The 21194-nt window shown below is 34.3% G+C and overlaps 2 protein-coding genes and 1 pseudogene across 6 annotated transcripts in view; 1 reads left to right on the top strand and 2 right to left on the bottom strand.

The window, feature by feature from the left end:
* LOC128168234 (multidrug resistance-associated protein 1-like) overlaps positions 1-21194 on the bottom strand; it is a 404229-nt gene that overhangs the window by 332221 nt on the left and 50814 nt on the right. For all 5 annotated transcript variants that reach the window (XM_052834423.1, XM_052834426.1, XM_052834422.1 and 2 more), the window contains one exon: positions 14417-14554. In XM_052834423.1, coding sequence (XP_052690383.1) covers positions 14417-14554 — 138 coding nt within the window. The remainder of the gene's footprint in view (positions 1-14416; positions 14555-21194) is intronic.
* On the top strand, positions 8745-10750 carry LOC128168240 (uncharacterized). Its single transcript, XM_052834431.1, has 3 exons — positions 8745-9397; positions 9812-9930; positions 10197-10750. Exons 1-3 carry the CDS (start codon positions 9222-9224, stop codon positions 10748-10750), a joined length of 849 nt encoding a protein of 282 aa, XP_052690391.1. The 5' UTR covers positions 8745-9221.
* Positions 10233-14228, bottom strand: LOC128168239 (uncharacterized; annotated as a pseudogene).

Here is a 21194-nt window from a genome sequence, read left to right as displayed (position 1 = left end):
ATAAAAGACCAGAAAGGCATGGCAGTTTGCCTTTTTTTAAACAAGTAAACAAATAATGTTTCGAACATAGAATAATCAAATTAATAAATAAACAATGTTTTTAGACATTGGAAGTTCACCGAACAAAATATTAACTACATTAAAATCAAGTCTTAACCAAGGAAGTTGCATGGTAAATATGCAAGCTTAGGTTGCTCCATATTGTGGATACTTTTTCACAGTTTATGAAGACATGCTGAATTGTCTCAACTTCATGTTTACAAAATGAGCAACAGTCAGAGGACACCACCTTAATTTTCTTTAAGTAATGATTCACAGGTAGAATTCTATGAAGTAATCTAAATTGTAACCATTGTAGCTGAGTGTCTTTGGTTGTTGTAAAGCATACATTAAAAGCATCATTAACACATATTTTGGCTCCATATTGAACTAACTCTGATTCCCACTTGGATATGGAAGTAGGAATTACATTACAAGAGTTTAATTGTCTATACACTACATTAGTACATTTATTATGCAACAACAAAGATGTATAATATTGGAAAGTATGGAGTAATAAACCCTTGGTATGAATTTTTTGTAAGAAAAGATTTAAGATATCTTGATATGGCACTTACTACACTGTTATACTGCATAATACAGACATTCATATTGAATCTATGTTGAAAAATATCATGTGGTAAAAGATTTCCATCCACGTCAAGAAAATCACTGATTATTTTGACACCCTTTCCATACCAGCTTTTTATAAATAGTGTTTTCAGACCCACTTTAATATTTGTGTTATACCAAACAGGAATACTAGGGATGTTTTCTTTGACGAAACTCCCATTAAAAGATTTTATAACACAGAGAAAAGAATTGAATACATCTTGCCAAAAAACATTATTTTTTGGAATTACACATTCTGATATGAATGCATCACCAAAATCAAGTAATTTGTTAACAATTTGTACACCATTAATAGCTTCAAAAATATCCATCCATGATTTTTTACCTATAATCAACCTTTTCAACCATGAGCATTTCAATGACATAATAAATTTGTTCATTTCTAACATTTTTAACCCTCCTTGTTGATTAGTCTTGAGTTATAACTGAACGCTTTATTTTGTCACACTTTGCATTCCAAACAAATTCAAAAATGTCTTTATTGAGAGATAAAATTGTCTCCGTTCTGGGTGTCGGCAATGATATAAATAAGTGGTTAATTTTTGGAATGATTATGTATCATACTTTTTATTTTAGGAATCTGCATAGAGTAGTTTAGGTCAGTAATTTGTTCTAAATCAACAGAAAAACAGATACCCAATAAGTTCAATGTTGTTGAACCCCAATCAAGTTTCCATCTAGAGTGATGAAACACCTGATTTGAAAATTTTTTCGATCCTATCCAAATTATTTTTGTTTTAGAGCTATTTACTTTCAACCCAGAAAGTTTTGAAAAAAATCCTAAAGTATCATAAGCTGTAAATAGTGAATTAGGTGAGCCATCAAGAATTAAAGATGTATCATCAGCATATTGACTTATTTTATGTTCCTTACCATGTATCGATCAGAATGCCCTTAATATCATTATTTTCCTTTATCAAGGCTGATAGAATCTCAGCACAAAGAAGAAATAAATAAGGTGCAACAGGGTCTCCTTGCCTACATCCTCTCTCAACACAAAGTTGGTCTGATAAAAAACCACTTTGTAAAACAGCTGCCTTGAAATTAGTGTTAAGAATCTTAACTCATTGTATAATGTATTCACCAAATCCGAAAAACTTCAAGACTTTGTAAATAAAAGACCAAGAAATTGAATCGAAGGCTTTTTCAAAATCTATAATAGTCCTGGTATTTTCCTAACTTCAGTGAAATGCTTTAAGTCATATATAAATCTGGTATTTTCTCCAATGTATCTTCCTTTAATAAAGCCCGACTGAGAGTCAGAAATAAGATAATCTAATGTAGATTTAATTCTCGAACTAAGACAACCTGAAATAAGTTTATATATAACATTCAAAAGTGTAATCGGTCGCCAGTTTTTAAAAAATTGTCTACTGAGTAGGTTTATCTCCCTTCGACAAACATGATATAATTCCCAAACGTTGAGAAATAGGAAGTTCCTTTTTGGAGAAAATACAGTTTATTGACTTCAGAATAAATTCCTTTAGGTCAACCCAAAAGAATTTAAAAAACTCGACAGTATATCCATCGCTACCTGGGGATTTATTGTTTTTCATGTTTTTAAGACTTCATAAATTTCATTTTCAGATATACCGTATTTTCCCAACGACTCGTCGATGCGGACGACTCGTCGAATTGCTCATTTTTAGCCAAAATTTTAACAAAATCCTACAACACGTCGATTCAGACCATACGTCGATCTTATCACTTCAAAATGGCGTATAAAACTGCAGTAACATTATCAGTGTATGATGCCTCGATGTCCCCGATATTGCTACCAATTATTATTAATGATTAACATTTAAACAATTACACTGTATACGTATGCATCATATTTTCAAATACCGGCAACATTTACAAAGTTGCTTGCATTTTAAACAATTCCCGATATCGCGTGTTATGCAAACCTAAACTTACTTTGTCAGAAATATTTTATTCCCAAGCATTAAAATAATTATCCACTCTCACCATCGCCAGTGTATTCGCCATTACGTAACCAGCCACCTGTTGACTCGGCGCGTGGTCAGTGTTTGTTTAACAATTTCCGGTGTCAAAGGCATGCACCTGTCTCGTGTCGGACTTCAAAGGGGTATCTCAAGTGCAGAAAGCTTAGCAATTACTATGATTTGATGAAACTTGTTTACTTTGTATCCAGTTTTGCAGTTACACGCTTTTGTTTTACATAGACATTGTTAGAAATTATAAGATCGATCATTTATACGACTTGATAATGACGATATACGACATACATACGTTTCCTAACAATTTTATCTAACAATAATCAAAGAATTGGACAATAATTAATCAATGAACTATAATCACTCTTATAACGGTACTCTTTATATACACAGGGAGTGAAATTGCCGCAAAGATCTCAGCCTTAGGGCAAGATTATTAACACAACCGGTGTCAGCCTATTGTATAAACAGTAGTATTGATAATTACCGATTACGTGTGAATTTGGCCATAAAATATTTCTGATTTATGCTTTCCACTAACAACTCTTTACTAATAAAATAATTAAATTAAAAAAACATCCCCCGGACCTACTGCAATATTTTCTTCCATTCAAATTTGGTTTCAATTTTACTGTGCAATGTTATCTTCCTACTAGTGACACATAGAACCATGTGACGATGTGTTTATATAAACGGAACGGTAAAACTTTTAATTGATTAAAGACAATGTACCATTTTTTAATAACTGTTATTATTATGTATTTTAGTGTTAACAGATGAGTGAAAATGATTATTATTAAAGATGAATAGTAAATTCAACAGCGTAATTTTCAATCACACAGCCAACTCAAGATGATTAAAACCAAGATTTTTAATGCTATTTTAAACAATTTTCTGACCTCAAGCCTACGACAAGTCGAACAAGACGATAAGTCGGGTGCTCTGCTTCAGAGAAAAAAAATACCGACTAATCGTCGGAAAAATACGGTATTTCTGTCCAATGATTCTGAGAGACATATATCTAATTTTGGAAAATGGATTTGAATAATATCTTCGAGGTCTAGGTCCAATAGTTCAGAATCTCTTTTTGCATAGAGATTTTTGTAAAAAGTTTTAACTTCATTAAGAATTTCTGCCTGGTCATAGATCATACCACTTCCTTTTAATTCTAATTTTTTGATAGTTTTATTTATATAATTATGATTTTCCAAGTTACAAAAATATCTTTTAAATTTTTTTAAATTTTTACTCTATATAATCCTATGTAAAACTTCGACACCCTGCCCCCAGGGATCATGATTTTCACAACTTTGAATCTACACTACCTGAGGATGCTTCCACACAAGTTTCAGCTTTCCTAGCTGATAAGTTTCTGGGAAGAAGATTTTTTAAAGATTTACTCTATATATTCCTAAATAAAACTTCGACCCCCCAATCATGGCCCCACCCTACCCCCAGAGATCATGAATTTCACAACTTGGAATCTACACTACCTGAGGATGCTTCCACACAAGTTTCAGCTTTCCTGGCTGATTAGTTTCCGAGAAGAAGATTTTTAAAGATTTACTCTATATATTCCTATGTAAAACTTTGACCCCCCCCCCCCTGTGGCCCTACCCTACCCCTGGGGGTCATGAATTTCACAACTTGGAATCTTCACTACCTGAGGATGCTTCCACACAAAATTCAGCTTTCCTGGCTTTATGGTCCTTGAGAACAAGATTTTTGAAATTTTTTCATTAATTTCTCATTATCTCCCCTTGAATATGGGTGTGGCCCTTAATTTTCACAACTTTGAATCCCCTTTGCCTAAGAATGATTTATGCTAAGTTTGGTTGAAAATGGCCAAGAAGTTCTTGAGAAGATGTTGAAAATGTGAAAAGTTTATGGACAGACGGACGGACGGACGGACACACGGACCACAGACAAAATGTGATCAGAATAGCTCACGTGAGCTAAAAATTAAACACCAAAATAAATGCTTGTCTGTTTAAAACAAATAAAGATCGTTTTATAATTATAATTAATTATTTACACCTAATGTGATAATAGCTATATTGGTGGCATGTCACCTAAAGCAACACAAGCTAACACACCAGTTTTAAAAGGGGCCATACCATCTTAATCAGTCAACAGGGGATCAAAATCACTATAATTTCATTTTCAATAGTATTTTAAATAGTTTTAGAGCTTATACCAAGTTTTCTTAGTGTATTAATAAAAAAAATGGCATCCAAAATCGAAAGTTATTAATCAAGGATAGATGTCTAAACTGAACACAACACCTTTAAAACGCATTGCATCTAGAAATGATAACAGAGGGGTCAAACACCAATATATTTTATCTAGAATATAGTCATGCTTGATAAAATGTGCTAATTTGATTGAGAATCTGTTGACTGATAATCCAGGAAAAGTTGCCGGACTTATAAGAGGGTTAATGGCAAAATCTTGTAAATAAACCTGAAAAAGGGAACCGACTTATAGACAAACAATATTTATAGGCGAGTATATACGGTAATTGTAAGTCAGTTTTTTATACAGATGTGTGAGAATAGAGAAGATTTTAAAACATTATATGCATTAACACTATATTGCCATAATGCCCCCCCCCCCCCCTGAACCCCTGACCCAGGAGCCATGAATTTCACAATTTTGGTAGAGGGCCTCATGGACATTATAACCATGTATTCAGTTTTTTGCCCACATGTGTAGGAGAGGAGAAGAAGATTTTTTAAGATTTAAAACATTTTTACTCTATGACCATATTGAATCTACCCTAGAGCCTGAACCCCTAACAAAGGGGTCATGAATTTCACAATTTTGGTAGAGAGCTTCATGGACATTATAACCAGGCATTTAGTTTTTAACAAATGTATAGTATAAGAATAGAGAAGATTTTCTAAGATTTAATACATTTTTACTACTGTGGTTTAATTAATTTTCAAGGGTTTCAATTTTCGTGGATAAAGTGAAAATCACAGTTTCAAGGATATGTAAATTCGTTGCCAATGACCCTATCAATACAAAATGTTGATAGATATTGCACTTCAATGAACATTAAATTTCGTGGATCAACTTAACAACGAAATCCACTAAAATTGGTATTCAACGAAGATTGATGAAACCACAGTATATGGCCATATTGGCCAAACCCTAGAGCTGCATGAACCCCTGACCCAGAGGTCATGAATTTCAAATCTTAGGATAGGGCCTCATGGACATCATAATCATGCATTTATTTTTTAACAAATATATATGGGAGTAGAGAAGAAGATTTTCTAAGATTTCATAAGTTTTTACCGTATGGCCATATTAGCCCCACCCTAGAGCCTGAACCCCTGACACAGAGGTCATGAATTTCACAATTTAGGGAGAGGGCCTCATGGACATCATAATCATGCATATAGTTTTTAACAAATATATATAGGTGTAGAGAAGATATTTTCTAATATTTAATATGTTCACTATATGGCCATATTGGCCCACCCTTGAGCCAAACCCCTGACACAGGGGTCATGAATTTCACAATTTAGGGAGAGGGCTTCATGGATATCATACACATGCATTTAGCTTTTAACAAATATACATGGTAGTAGAGAAGAAGATTTTCTAAGATTTAATATATTTTTTACTATATGGCCATATTGGCCCCACCCTAGAGCCAGAACCCCTGACACAAGGGCCATGAATTTAACAATTTTGGTAGAGGGCCTCATGGACATCATAACTATGCAACCACTTTTTTTCTTCACTTGCGTGGGAGTAGAGAAGAATTGTTTTGAATTTTTTTTTTTTTTTGTGCTTATTTGGCCCCACATAGGGTGCCCCAGGGGTGGTAGAGCCATGAATTTCACAATACCATAGAGGTGCCTCTGTTACATTTACGATGCTGTTTTAATTTGTCTTCTATTTTTAGTTATCCTGTACTGGACCTCTGAATCTATTACCCTTTCTGGTACTCCTCAATACCTGTATATATCTACTGAGTTTAGGTTTTTGGCTCTCTTTGGACCGGGTAAAATCACCTACACGATCTTCCTGATATTGTCAGTTTCTGTAGTTTAATTGTCTAATTTAATAAATACAGACATGGCCTCTAAGGTGAGTAAATCAATGTACTTATTCAGTCTCATTCTATTTGTTTATTAAATGGCCCTGGGATAACTTTTTGTTTCAATGTGTTTTATTTGTAATTTGTTTGTTTGAATGTCCCTTTTGTAAGTCATTCGTTTATTATGTTCGTTATATAGTTCATTATTTCTTTAGTTAGCTATTGTCGTGAGTAGAGTATATTCATAGGGCTGCCATAATTTGAGTAGTAAATGTGTGTGTTGTGTTTAGTGACTCTAACAGTGTAATTGGCAAGTAAATGTCGTTACAGTATTTTAAGTTACGTCTAAAGTAATTTGGTTTATCATTATGTATCGTGAAATGCAAGTAAATGTAATGCAGCGCTGCCACGTGTACCATGTTGTCTCACTGTTATGTATGGTGGTCATGTGGGTCATTACTTGTATGGAACTTTATGTGTATGTGTAACTTAAAGTGTATGTTCTGTGTATGCAGGTCCCGAATAGTGAATAGTGTACAGGAATGGAGTGACTAGTGAAGTTTGGTGTCTTCTCAACCTACCAGTGTCCTAACCACTATCGGCCCATGAATTTGTTCTCAAATTTCATGTTACATAAATTGTGAAAACGTTACTTTTGGTGTTTTTATTTATAAATTCTGGAGGTGTTTTGAAGCCTATCGGCCAGACCGCAACAGCCTCACAACAAAACTGGTAACAATAGGGGCTGTAAGCTCGCAAACGAGAGCGCGCGAGATTTAAATACTTCCGGTGACAAACAAACATGGTGATCTGCTCTGCGTTTGCATGCAATCATAGAAGTGGCGCAAATAGTTGCAAGTTCTATCGTTTTCCGATTGACACAAAGAAAAGGACGTTATGGGGAAAGATATGCAGGTCAGTATTAATGCATCTAAATGTATTCAGCATGTTTTGAATGAAATATATAAGCGATCTTGACCGGATTTCAGGACATTACATCTAATCATACAACTTATTTCATTAATAAGCAAGGCGATACCTGAGGACGAATAGTGAGACTTTATTTTAAATGCGTTATACATCAATTTATAGATTTGCATTAGTCTGTTGATATATTCACGAACCACATGTACATCTTATGTGGACAGGTGGACCATTACGTACCAATCTGATTAAAATCAAACCTTCCAATACGACCATCAAAATAAAGGAGCTAGTAGAAGGTTTGATTTTAAACAGACTGGACCATTACAAGTGCATGTGTCATCACCTGCGAAATTCAATAAGCATAGTGATACTGTCGATGAAAAATTAAAATTAATTTAGTAAATTATAATACTGCTATATTTTTATGCCTAATATAGTACAAGTAGAATTGTTAATACATGTACTCGTAACAGTCTAAGTAGTCATTATTCAGCTGTTATAAAGAGAATTCATGTTGTAAATTGCGGAGCCCATAGTCTATTATCATGATTAAAATCAATTAAACACTTGTTGAAATATACTGATACACATCATGATGTACATAGTCTACTAGTAATACTGATGTACATATAAATTTTGTCCGTCAAATTCAATACATGTATATTGAATTGCACCTCTATTTCGTGTATACAATGAGAGATAACAGTTGCGGTATATGCTGTTGCTTTGAAACTATACAGACAACTGACTTTTCTTTATTTAGAAGAGCTGATCGACAACCAGAAAATCAAAATGACAGGATTTGTTCCTGCCATTTCAAAGAGGGGAAAAAGGAAGGAGACCCTGTCTACTTTGCATGGAACAACAAAAAGTACATGGATTTTCCTGATCCAGAAAAATCAGATAGGTGAGAGAAATTGTTTCATGGAAGTATTTACTAAATTGGCTAATTCTAATATTTCCTATAATTAATTTGTCAAACATTGAATGCTAGATGTGGTTGATATTACAAAATAAACATTATGTACAAAGTTATGCTATTTAGATACAATTAATTAATATTCATATATTAATATATTAATTAAAAATGCTTCCAGGAAAAGGAGGAAGACGTGTCAGTCCCAGTCCTGTGAAGCTATTAAAACAATAACCCAGCGTCCATCCTGTGAGAAAGAGCAGATACAAGATGCTGTTGATTGTGAAGATGTAGAACATGTAACTTCCTCAATCATTTTGCAAATATTTTTAATCATCTTTTTTAAAATGGTGTTTTATATAAAAAATAAGTAGATACAATATCCATACTTATAGTGAAATGAAAATATATTTATCTTAAGGTTGATGTAAGACCACAGCTACACAGTATCTTGCTCAAGAAACTGTTCAATAGAAATGCAACGACTCTCTTCAGAGATTAAAAAGTTGGAAGAAGAGTTAGTTGCTCTAAAGATCAACAGCAATAAAAGAAAACCCATGACTGTAGCGGAAATTAGGGACAGCAAAGAAAAGGTTAATATATATTATTGTTGATGAGGTAAAATGAAATTTACATACTATAAAAAAAAATTATCAAAGGTTCTTTCTTGTGAAATTTATGACTTATTCTGCAGATGCTGCTTTACACATCAATACAATATGATGTCTTTGAAGTGCTTGTGGGACTGCTTGGTCGCTTTGAATTAAATTACTTTAATGGTTGGTCACCATCACTAAATATTGAAAATCAGCTTCTGATTGTTTTGATGAAGCTGAAGCTCAACCTAAGAGACATAGACTTGGCTCACAGGTATAATAACTTACATTAATTTAATGAATTTTTGAATGTGAAATAAATAATAAATTATATTCAGTATATATTAGTTCACCTGAGCCAAAGGCTCAAGTGAGCTTTTCTGATCAAATTTGTCTGTTGTCTGTCATTAGCTATTGAGATCCCCGCCCTCAAACCATATATTTTTTTGTATCAAGATCTAAATCTTATTTTCCTATTGATGAATGTTCATTCATGGATATTGGAAGATGACAAAGGTTTACTTTTGTCCATACCCTTCAATATATACATATTGTTAATCCCAAACCTCTGATCATCTCTATGAAGCAGAGTGCTCAGGTGAGCAATGTGACCCTTGGACCTTTTGTACTTATTTTCTTGGATGGTAATATTTTGATAACAATATACATTTTATCTCTCAATTCGCAGGTTTTGTGTAAGCAGATCTACAATTTCCAACATGTTTAACACATTGGTTCATGCCCTCCATGAAATGTTGTATGTGGGTGTTGTTGACACATGTTTCCCCAGTCAGCTTAAATGCAAAGGTTTGTATGATGATTTACATTCACATGAATAGAAAATCCTATTATGAAGCAAATATTGATGCATTATACTCTTTATCTATATTGCAAACATTGATTTGCTATCTAATCATGCAGACTGCTTTAACATAATATACATGTAATAATTATAGAATGTTGCTATATTGTAGACTTAAATTATTTCCCTATAATTCAGAAAATATTTAGCCAACTTTACATCTTACTTAAAGTACTGTTGAATTAATTGATTTACACCCATTTTCATTTAGGCTCTATGCCTAAGTCATTTGCAGAGTTTTCCTCTGCAAGGGCTTCCATGGATGCCATTGAGACAACCCAAGATATTCCTGGACACCTGGATACACAGGCCATGGCATACAATTCATATAAGAGCCGTCACACTGTTAAAGCAGTGACTTGTGTCGCCCCAAATGGTGCCATCACTTACTGTTCTCCTTTATATCCAGGATCAACATCAGATGTTGCGATTGTGCGTCACAGCAGAGTTCTTGAGAAATTCAAACCTGGAGACCTGATTTTAACTGACAAGGGATTCACAATCCATGATCAATTACCCCAAGGTGTGTGCTTGAACATTCCAGCATTTTTATCCTCAAGAGGGCAGTTTACCAAGAAAGAAGCAGAACTGTGTTACAAAATAGCCAGAGCAAGAATTCACGTGGAACGGGCTAATGAGAGGATAAAGAACTTTGAAATACTTCGCCACATACCAGCAACCTACAGGCCATTATCAACCAAGATATTTCAACTTTGTTCCTCCTTGGTCAACTTGCAAGCACCCCTTTTGAAAGAAATTTCATAGAGCATTTACAATTATGAATCCATCTGATTTTTTATTTTTTCTGAAACAAATTATTCATGCAACATTGTTCACTTTTAAAGTAGAATGGGATGCATGTTAACATTTTTATGCTATTATGAAACTTAATTAGCATTGCTGTTGATCTATGTTTTGTATGTGAAATCAAATGATAAATAAGTGGACTGCACTGACTTATTTTGTTTTATTAGATGTGTTATTTCAATACATCTTGTTAATTTTTAATTAGTTCTGGAATGAAAGTGTTAAAATAAAATTCTATTAATTGTGCAATGTTCTTTGTCCACTCAGAGTCCTTGGTGATCCGGATAATTTTGCAGTCTTTAGTAGTCCAAACAATCAAATCACAGCAGTTCTTATTGCACAAATGGAGCTGACCTTGTATCTGGTGAAAGTAAGGATGATTGGACTTGAGGTAGAAAAAGCCCTCTCTGTATTCTAAATACAACAAAGAGTTTGCATAAAACATATATTCAAACACGGTTTACAACTTTATATCAATAACTGGAACAATTGATCTATGTTTTGTATGTGAAATCAAATGATAAATAAGTGGACTGCACTGATTTCTTTTGTTTTATTAGATGTGTTATTTCAATACATCTTGTTAATTTTTAATTAGTTCTGGAATGAAAGTGTTAAAATAAAATTCTATTTATTGTGCAATGTTCTTTGTCCACTCAGAGTCCTTGGTGATCCGGATAATTTTGCAGTCTTTAGTAGTCCAAACAATCAAATCACAGCAGTTCTTACTGCACAAATGGAGCTGGCCTTGTATCTGGTGAAAGTAAGGATGGTTGGACTTGAGGTAGAAAAAGCCCTCTCTGTATTCTAAATACAACAAAGAGTTTGCATAAAACATATATTCAAATACGGTTTACAACTTTATATCAATAACTGGAACAGCAGGGGAAATGTAGTTAATAGAGGTTCATATACAAATATTTTGAAAGAGTAATAGAACACAGAACTCTATAGTTTGAGTGCTTTCATGAATTTAGATTGATATACATCGGTATATACATGTACTTACCAAGGTAAAAATCCTTTAGACTGTGCACTGCCTCATATATTGTTAAATGTGCTGCAGAGTAAGGACATTTCACTTCAACTATATCAGGAACAGCATCTTGAGCCTCTGGTGTCTGGAAATTCACATCACATGTTGGTGGGTGCAGGACAAACCATCTGGAGATGCACCTAAAACGCCAGACTCGTGCAGCCAAATCCCTGAATCAAAATAAATTTTAAATTTGCAATTTTATTGAAACGGGTATATTAAAGAAAATGTTGTTATATTTCATATTCATTTAATATTTATAAAATCGATAAATCGATATAAAGTAAATTAGGTTTTTACCTCAAACAAATAAAATATATATTGATTTCATTTCTTGAAAATTATATGAGAATGGACAATTCTCATGAGAAATTTGGGTAAAAGTTCCTTTCAAAAATGGAGTCATGGTCAATTTAAGAACAATGCCATCTGTTCGGAAATGATCAATATTAAAGAACAAAAATTACCAGTTTGTTGCACTGAAGCACTAAATTCATGTTCATATTTCTTCAGTGCATGTTCCTCATGTGTAATTCCCCAAGCAACTGCTTTGATGGATTCTAAGTTGTATGAGGCCATGAGACGTTTCTTGAGAGAAATGGTAATTCTGCAGTTAAAAACATCCATTACTAGCCATTTATAAGCAGTACACAGTTATTATTGAAACCTGTACATAATTAGTTTTAGAATTATCAAATGCTATTCATGATGCATAAATTCATGAATCATGCTGGATAAGTATATAATAATAATAGTTTACTGTCTTCTCTTTGTTCTGAGCACTGCTCCAAAATTGGATGCTGTTATCCTGTTTTTTCTGATGATTGACCACATTGGATTGTTTCTTTGACCCTTGGTTGCCAGTGCAGTATTTGTTATGACTTCTTCAGACAAAATCAGAGCTCGTCTTAACCATACCATGGGCATATCAGAATGAACAAATTCTGCACTGGACAAGAGATCTTCTATGATGGGAGCAGGGGGGCCTGGCTCACATGGTTCTGGCTGAAGAATCCATTCCATAGCTGTATATATACAAACATGTTATTGTTTTTCTAGTGCATATATGAATATGCATGTATCTAAACATTTATGAAAGTTTTGTAATTGTAAAACATTTAGAAGTTTCTACAATAAGTCTACACCTATCTACAGGTAGTAAGCATCACAGAATTTTTTATATATTTCAAAATTTCAGTGATCAAATACACTAATTCTGTAATATTCTATCAAATATTACAAATTATTCTTTCATTTTACATGCATAACAATCAAACAACATAAAAACTTAATACTGATATTTAAAAAAAGTATATTCAAATGAAAGCAACTCTGTCAGAAAATGAAATGATCAACACTAAGATATAACAAAATATAGATCAGAATACAGATTAGTAAAAACATTTTTTGCAAATTGGCAACAACCAATTATACCAATAAATCTGCCTAGTTTTGCTAACTCTTGTTGAAAAAACTTCTGTCGTTATCATCGAATGGCCTGCGCAGAGCACTTAAAATTCAAGAAAATTACTTCTTAAAGCATGAACAATTAATCCATATTTTTTTTACTTGTTAATCCAATATTTCACACTTACTGATAATCAGGTTGAGATGGTGGAAATAATTCTTCCATTGTCTTAACATCTGTTTTAATGGCTGTCTTTGGATTCTTTAGCCATCCACATTTCACATCAGTCTTACTAACACATTTGTACCTGTATAATTATGTATTCGAATTAATATTTCACAATTAATAGTAAATCAGGCACATGTTATTAAACATTTTCATTAAATTCAATGAACATCAGTATGTAGTACTACTAAGTCAAGCAACATATTTACATCGCCTCCTATTTTCACATCATATTTACCTGCTTGAACTAGTCACAGTAGTACATTTCAATTGACAACTGATTGAACTTACCCATACAACAGTGCTGCTGCAACGTGATGACAGACAAACTTCCCTAAAGGACACTCACAATTTGTCGAAGATACGGCATAGCCATCGCCTAGAGCTGCCTACAAATATGTCCAAAACGGGTTGTAATATAAAATTTGCAATTGTAATATCCCCATCAAACCCGATTATCCTCCAGTGTGACAAAATTTATTGGAAATAAAATTGAACTTTTAAATTTGGAACGTTTTAGGAAGCAATACACAAATTACACTACGTACGTTACATTAATAATTACGCACATTATCATACATTAAAATCACGAAATTAAAGGTAGACATGTATTTCTTTACTTACTGTTACTTTGTATGACTTGTTCTTCATCGACGCCTGAACCACTGCATTAACTATATTCGTCTCGTTGTCGAAGAGAAACTTCAAAACATGATTGCTATATACAGCATTCTCTGATTTTCGCATAAACTTCGGTTTGTCTGTAGTATAATTAGCCCAGTACTGTATCGATATCGCCATTTCTGCATTTGTTTGTCACCGGAAGCGCTTCACCGGAAATTACTAAAAACGAGACTTACAGCCCCTATCAGCCTTAACGGACGACGCACGATGACGGACGAAAACAGATAGCAATAGCTCACCTGAGTTTACTCAGGTGACCTAAAAATCATACCATTCTAATAGCTGTCCTGACTTTAGATTGAAATAGCATTACTCCAGCAACTGATAATAAAAGCCAGAAGATGAGCAAAAATCCTGAGGTATAAACCCCTTTTCTTCTTTCATACTGTAGCAAAACAATGCAAGTGACCTACAAAATAAAAATGAAATACATGTGATTAAGGAATCAGGAAAGCTGCATCAAATGAACAGATTTTCATTAAACATTTATCCTTTTTTTAATGCAAATCTTGCTTGCGAGAATACACTCCGGCTGATATAGCATTGTGTTGAGTGACAAGAACACGTTGAAACAAATGTTGGTTCCTGGGGGGGGTGGAGATGACCCAAGGGGTCAGATCAAATAAACCCCATGTATTTCCTGTAACAGTCAATATATGATTCGGAAAACCCTTTTTTATAATCTTCATCCGTTTTCAAGATATAATCATTTGCAATAGAGTCTATGAGGTTCAATGTTAGACCCCACACCCATTTGACCCCCCACAAAAAATGGTTGACCACCCCAAAAGTGGTTGGCCAACCCTTAATAAAATAAAATCAACTCAGGGTGCACAACTAGATATGCAGGCCTATCATATCCTGAACTTTGTACAATTTTGTTCAGTCATCTCTGAGAAACATGATGGACAAGTTCAGAGACAAGAAAGAAAAAGAAGAAGAACTGTACAAAACAACTGGTCTTAAAACTTCACCAAGACTTAAACATGAAAAAGCAAAAAACCATTTTGGACTATTATACCGTGGTTTCATTAATATTCAAGGGTAACAATTTTCGTGGATAAAGTGAAAATCACAGTTTCAAGGATACGTAAATTCAAGGCTAATGACCATATCAATACAAAATCTTAATAGAAATTGCACTTCAATGAACATTTATTTAACAACGATATCCACAAAAATTGGTATTCAACGAATACTGATGAAACCACAGTACACAGGTTAAAAAAAAGAGGTCCATGGACCACATCGCTCACCTGAGCAACAATAGGCATGATAAAATCAGCTTCATGGAGTCATAATAAAAAATATCTGGACAATGTGGTATAATACATGTAGATCCTGTACAAAAAAATCCGTTTCCCCCTGGATATTCTTATATCTATAATCAAGTCATTTTTTCTAACAGGATGATTTTATAGTCATATCACATTCAGCATTGCAGTTCTCAAAAACAGCCTTCACAATTGTTTATATACAGGATATAAACCTACATTGTACATCAAACTCTAAACCCCTTGTCCAGGGGCCAAAGTTCAAACAATTTTGAAGAATCAGCAATATATAAAAATGCTTGCATATAAGTAAAAGCATACATAATAACATTTCAGTTTTTGTGAATAAATAAAATGTTTTCCTTTGTACAACTGAATCCCAAATGTGGCCCCACACTACTCCTAAAGATTGTGATTTGAACAAATTTGAATCTACAGTATCTGAAGTTGCTTTCACTAAAGTTACAGCTTTTCTAGGCAAATGATTTTTTAGAAAAAGATTTAAAGATATTTTTCTATATACCGTAATGTCTCGTGTATAATACGCACTCGTGTATAATACGCACCCCCAAAGTTGACCAAAAAATGGCGAAAAAACAGCAGGTCCTATGTATAACACGCACCCAAAAAATGGTAAAATCAACGGCCGCCATTTTCCCCCAAACTATCGATGTTTCATGTTAATTTTATAATCCATACGCAATTTCTTTAATTTTGAGATCGGAACATAGCACAGACGATGAAAATCGACGGCCGCCATTTTCCCAAATAACTATCGATGTTTAATGATGATTTTTTAACCCAAGCGTAATTACTGTAATTTCGTGATCGGAACATGGCCTAAGCGATATTAGAGTCAAAGTTCTTACACTTTTAATTAAAAAGGACGGTACGATTTACATGGGCGGTATCAATATCATTTGACACTTCGTAGTTTCTTACAACATCGGAGAAGTAGAAGATCATCATACGTAGAGAAGAACGGCAACCAAGCTTAGTGCTTAATTAAAAGTAATAATGTTTGCAGACATAAACCAGAAATGATTTAATTGATTAATTATAGTCAAACCCTATGATTGTTGTTTAAATAAACATTGTGAAGAAACGTTCGTATGTCGTATATCGTCATTATCAAGTCGTACAAATGATCGATGTAATTTTAGGAGTGTCTATGTAAAGCAATAACGTTTAACTGCATAACGGGACACAAAGTAATTAAGTTTAATAAAATCAGAATAATTGCTTATCTACATGCACTTGAAAACACCCTGTGAAGTCCGACACTAGAGAGGTCCATGCTTCTGACACCGGAAATTGTTAAACAAACATTGACCACGCGCCGAGTCAACAGGTGGCTGCTTACGTAATGGCGAATACACTGGCGATATTTAAACTTGTTTGATGCAAGAAATAATGTTAAGAGAGGATAAATATTTCAATACATGGGGGAAAAAATTAAGAATAAGGTATTTCTGATGCAGTAAATTTAGTATACACTCATTCAATTTGCATAACACGTTATATCGGCAGTCACTACTCCCGTGGTATCAAGAATCACGGCTTGAAAAAATGGGGTACAATTTTGGTCCTATGTATAACACGCACCCCCCACTTTTGATCAAATTTTGGCTGAAAAAAAGTGCGTGTTATACACGCGACATTACGGTATTCCTCTGTAAAAATTTTCTCCCCCCTCCCCCCTTGTGACCCCATCCTACCCACTGGGAATCATGATTTGAATAAACTTGAAGAAATCTCAATACCTGATGATGCTTCCAAACAAGTTTCAGCTTTCCTGCCCAAACGGTTCTTGTGAAGAAGATTTATAAAGATTTACTCTATGTGTTCCTTTGTAAAAATTCAACACTCCATTGTGGCCCAATCGAACCCCCGAGGGTCATGATATTCACAACTTTGAATTTTCACTAGCTGAGGATGCCTCCATACAATTTTAAGCTTTCCTGCCCAAATGGTTTCTGAGAAGAAGATTTTTTTAAAGATTTACTCTATATATTCCATGTAAAAATGTGTCCCCCCCCCCCCCAATGTGGCCCTGACCTACCCCCAAGGGTCATGGTTTTCACAACTTTGAATCTACACTTCCTGAGGATGCTTTCCTGGCCTAATGGTTTTGAGGTTAAAAGATTTACTCTATATATTCCTATGTAAAAATTCAACCTCCATCCTACCCTCCGGAGTCATTATTTTCTCAACCTTGAATCTACATTACCTGAGGATGCTTCTATATAAGTTTCAGCTTTCCTGGCGGAATGGTTCTTAAGAAGAAGATTTTTAATGATTTACTCTATATATTCTTATGTAAAAAAATTGACCCTCCATGGTGGCCCCACCCTACCCCCAAGGGTAATGATTTTTACAACACTGAATCCACACTACCCGAAGATGCTTCCACACAAGTTTCAGCTTTGAAATTCCTGGCCCAATGGTTTGTGAGAATATGATTTTTGAAAATTTCTTGAAAATTTCCAATAATTCCTAATTTTCTCCCTTTACAAAAGGGCGTGGTCCTTAATTTTCACAACTTTGAATCCCCTTAGCCTAAGGGTGCATTTTGCCGAGTTTGGTTGAAATTGGCCCTGTGGTCCTTGGGAAGATGTTGTAAATGTGAAAAGTTTGCAGACAGACAGATGGACGGACAGACAGACGGACGACAGAAAATGTGATCAGAATAGCACACTTGAGCTTTCAGCTAAATATGTGAAATTACATATGTACATAAATGTGTAATAACAAAACATATCCTTTTATGCATTGTGTTTATGGATTGATTTACATGATTTTGTGTGCAAACTAAAATTAAAGGCCACCTGTCTTAAAGGGGCATGGTCACGATTTTGGTCAAAAATTATTTTTCTGATTTTAATATTTACAATGCTTCAGAAAGACATTATTAAAAGGCAACCAAAATTTTAGTGTCATTTGTTGAGTTATATGCGAGTTACAGAGCCTGAAATTCTTCGCTATGTACACAAAGAGTTTGTTTACATTTTTTAAACGTTAAAGTAAAAATTTCAGTTTTAAACCTAAAACGAATGTGTTAAACATTAGAAACTGTTTATCTATGCTTAAAATAAAAAAAAAAGATAGACAAATAAGCTAGAAAAATATTTTTTACTGGTATATTGACCCTATGTAAACAAAAACAGGGCACAAGCCTTGTTTACATGACAAAGAATTGTGAGCCCTTTATCTTGCCTTTAACTCTATGAATGACTCTCAAATTTTATATGATCAATAGAAATGCATTTCTAAAGCATTGTAAATAATAAAAACATAAAAAAGAAATTGACCAAAATGTGACCATGCCCCTTTTAGTAGCCACTTATCAAATTTCCCCAATGTGGCATGTTAAAGGGGCATGGTCACGATTTTGGTCAAAAATCATTTCTCCGAATTTAATGTTGACAATGCTTCAGTATGGTATTTTTAATATGCAACCAAAATTTGAGTGTTATTTGTCGAGTTATAAGCGAGTTACAGAGCTTACAATTCTTTGCTGTAAACAAAGCCTTTGTTTACATTTTGAATGTTAAAGTGAAAATTACAGTTTTAGACCAAAAATTATGTGTTAAACATTAGGAATTTTTTGTTAATGCTTAAAATGAATAAGAAGATAGACAAATCAGTTTGAAAATGATTTTTACTGGTATATTTAACATATGTAAACAAAAACAGGGCACGAGCCTTGTTTACATGACAAAGAGTTGTGAGCATTGTTTCTTGCTTATAACTCTAGGATTGACTCTCAAAATTCATTTGATCATTAGAAATGCATTCCTAAAGCATTGTAAATAATAAAAACAGAAAAATAAAATTTGACCCAAATCGTGACCATGCCCCTTTAAATCAGGTTTTACTGTACTTTCTGGTCACTTGAAACAAGAGGCCCATGGGCCACATCGCTCACCTGAGGAACAATAGGTATGATAAAGTCAGCTTAATGGAGTAATAATACAAACAATCTGGACAATGTACAATAATACATGTATATCCTGTATAAATAAAATCCATTTTTCCCCCTGGATATTCTTATGTTTATAATCATTAGTCCCTTTTCTAACAGGATGATTTTGTAACGTGCAAGGGGGTCACTGCCTGTGATCCCCGCGGGCCAGTACCCGAGATAGACTGGGATAGCCCTGATTGCTGCCAATATTTACAAGAGCAGACTTTTACAAGAGCAGACTTTAATCACCGCTTCTGCACATATATAGGGACTCAACGTTACGCAGGCAGGGATGACCGCACACCTACGCAACTCAACAGGTACCAATGTTAACTCAAGCAGGGAGTGCCGTACACTTGTGCTAGAAAGGACAGAACACCAGCAGGGATGATCACACACTAGTGCTCCACCGCAACCACCACCAATACAAGCAGGGATGACCGCACACTTGTATTAATGCGATACAGGGCAGGGATGACCGCACACTCTGTATCATAGGTTAGAAATCACGAAGATTAGATAGAGCAGGGATGACCGCACACTCAATCTATCGGTACCTGTTCAAGTTTAACCCCAAACAGTCGCTCGACATAACTCAATAGACACTGTCGCTATATATGTGCCGGCCTAAAATAATTCATAGTATCTAAAAATTGGAAATCAAAAATAAACAAACTAATCCGGCCTAACCCAAAACTACTTATGCAGAACAACTTATATACATTGAATATTTATTATTGTATAAAAATAATCATCACAATAATTGGATAACAGTGGATGCATTAATTAAAATAATCAAGAATCAATAAATCAAGGGCAATAACTCAATACAGTAATACAAAAAGATTCTATTGAAAAAATAGCTGCCTGCTTCAATTTTATAGTCATATCACATGTTGAGTATTGCAGTTCTCAAAAAGATCCTTTACAATTGTTTATATATGGGATATTTAGCTACATCAAACTCTGAACCTTCTTGTGAGGCCAAAGAATTGTCCTGGAGCCAAAGTCTTAACAATTATAAAGAATCATCTTGCTGATTAGTTTCTGAGAAGAAGATTCTTAAAGATTTACTCTTTATATTCCTATGTAAAACTTTAACACAACACCCCCCCCCCCAATGTGGCCTTACCCTACCCCCAGGGATCATGATTTTCACAACTTTGAATCTACACTACCTGAGGATACTTCCACACAAGTTTCAGCTTTCCTGGCTGATTAGTTTCTGAGAAGAAGATTTTTAAAGATTTACTCTATATATTCCTATGTAAAACTTCGACCCCCCATTGTGCCCCACCCTACCCCCAGGGATCATCATTTTCACAACTTTGAATCTACACTGCCTGGGGATGCTTCCACACAAGTTTCAGCTTTCCTGGCTGATTAGTTTCTGAGAAGAAGATTTTTAAAGATTTACTATATATATTCCTATGTAAAACTTTAACACCCCCCCCCAATGTGGCCACACCCTACCCCCAGGGATCATGATTTTCACAACTTTAATTCTACACTCCCTGAGGATGCTTCCACACAAGTTTCAGCTTTCCTGGCTTTCTGGTTCTTGAGAAGAAAATTTTTGAAAATTTCTCATTAATTTCTAATTATCTCCCCTTGAAAAGGGGTGTGGCCCTTAATTTTCACAACTTTGAATCCCCTTTGCCTAAGGATGATTTGTGCCAAGTTTGGTTGAAATTGGCCTGGTAGTTCTTGAGAAGATGTTGAAAATGTGAAAAGTTTACGGACAGACGGACGACAGACAAAATGTGATCAGAATAGCTCACTTGAGCTTTCAGCTCAGGTGAGCTAAA

Source organism: Crassostrea angulata, chromosome 10 (genome assembly GCF_025612915.1).
Source record: "Crassostrea angulata isolate pt1a10 chromosome 10, ASM2561291v2, whole genome shotgun sequence".
Taxonomy (NCBI): Eukaryota; Metazoa; Mollusca; class Bivalvia; order Ostreida; family Ostreidae; genus Magallana; species Magallana angulata.
Note: the sequence above shows the minus strand (reverse complement) of the source record. Positions and strands in the feature narration are given on the sequence as shown.

Coding starts and splice junctions, on each gene's coding strand:
- LOC128168240 (XM_052834431.1), top strand. CDS start 9,222: ATGCTGCTTTACACATCAATACAATATGATGTCTTTGAAGTGCTTGTG. Junction 9,398..9,811: donor GACATAGACTTGGCTCACAG/GTATAATAACTT, acceptor CTCAATTCGCAG/GTTTTGTGTAAGCAGATCTA. Junction 9,931..10,196: donor CAGTCAGCTTAAATGCAAAG/GTTTGTATGATG, acceptor ATTTTCATTTAG/GCTCTATGCCTAAGTCATTT.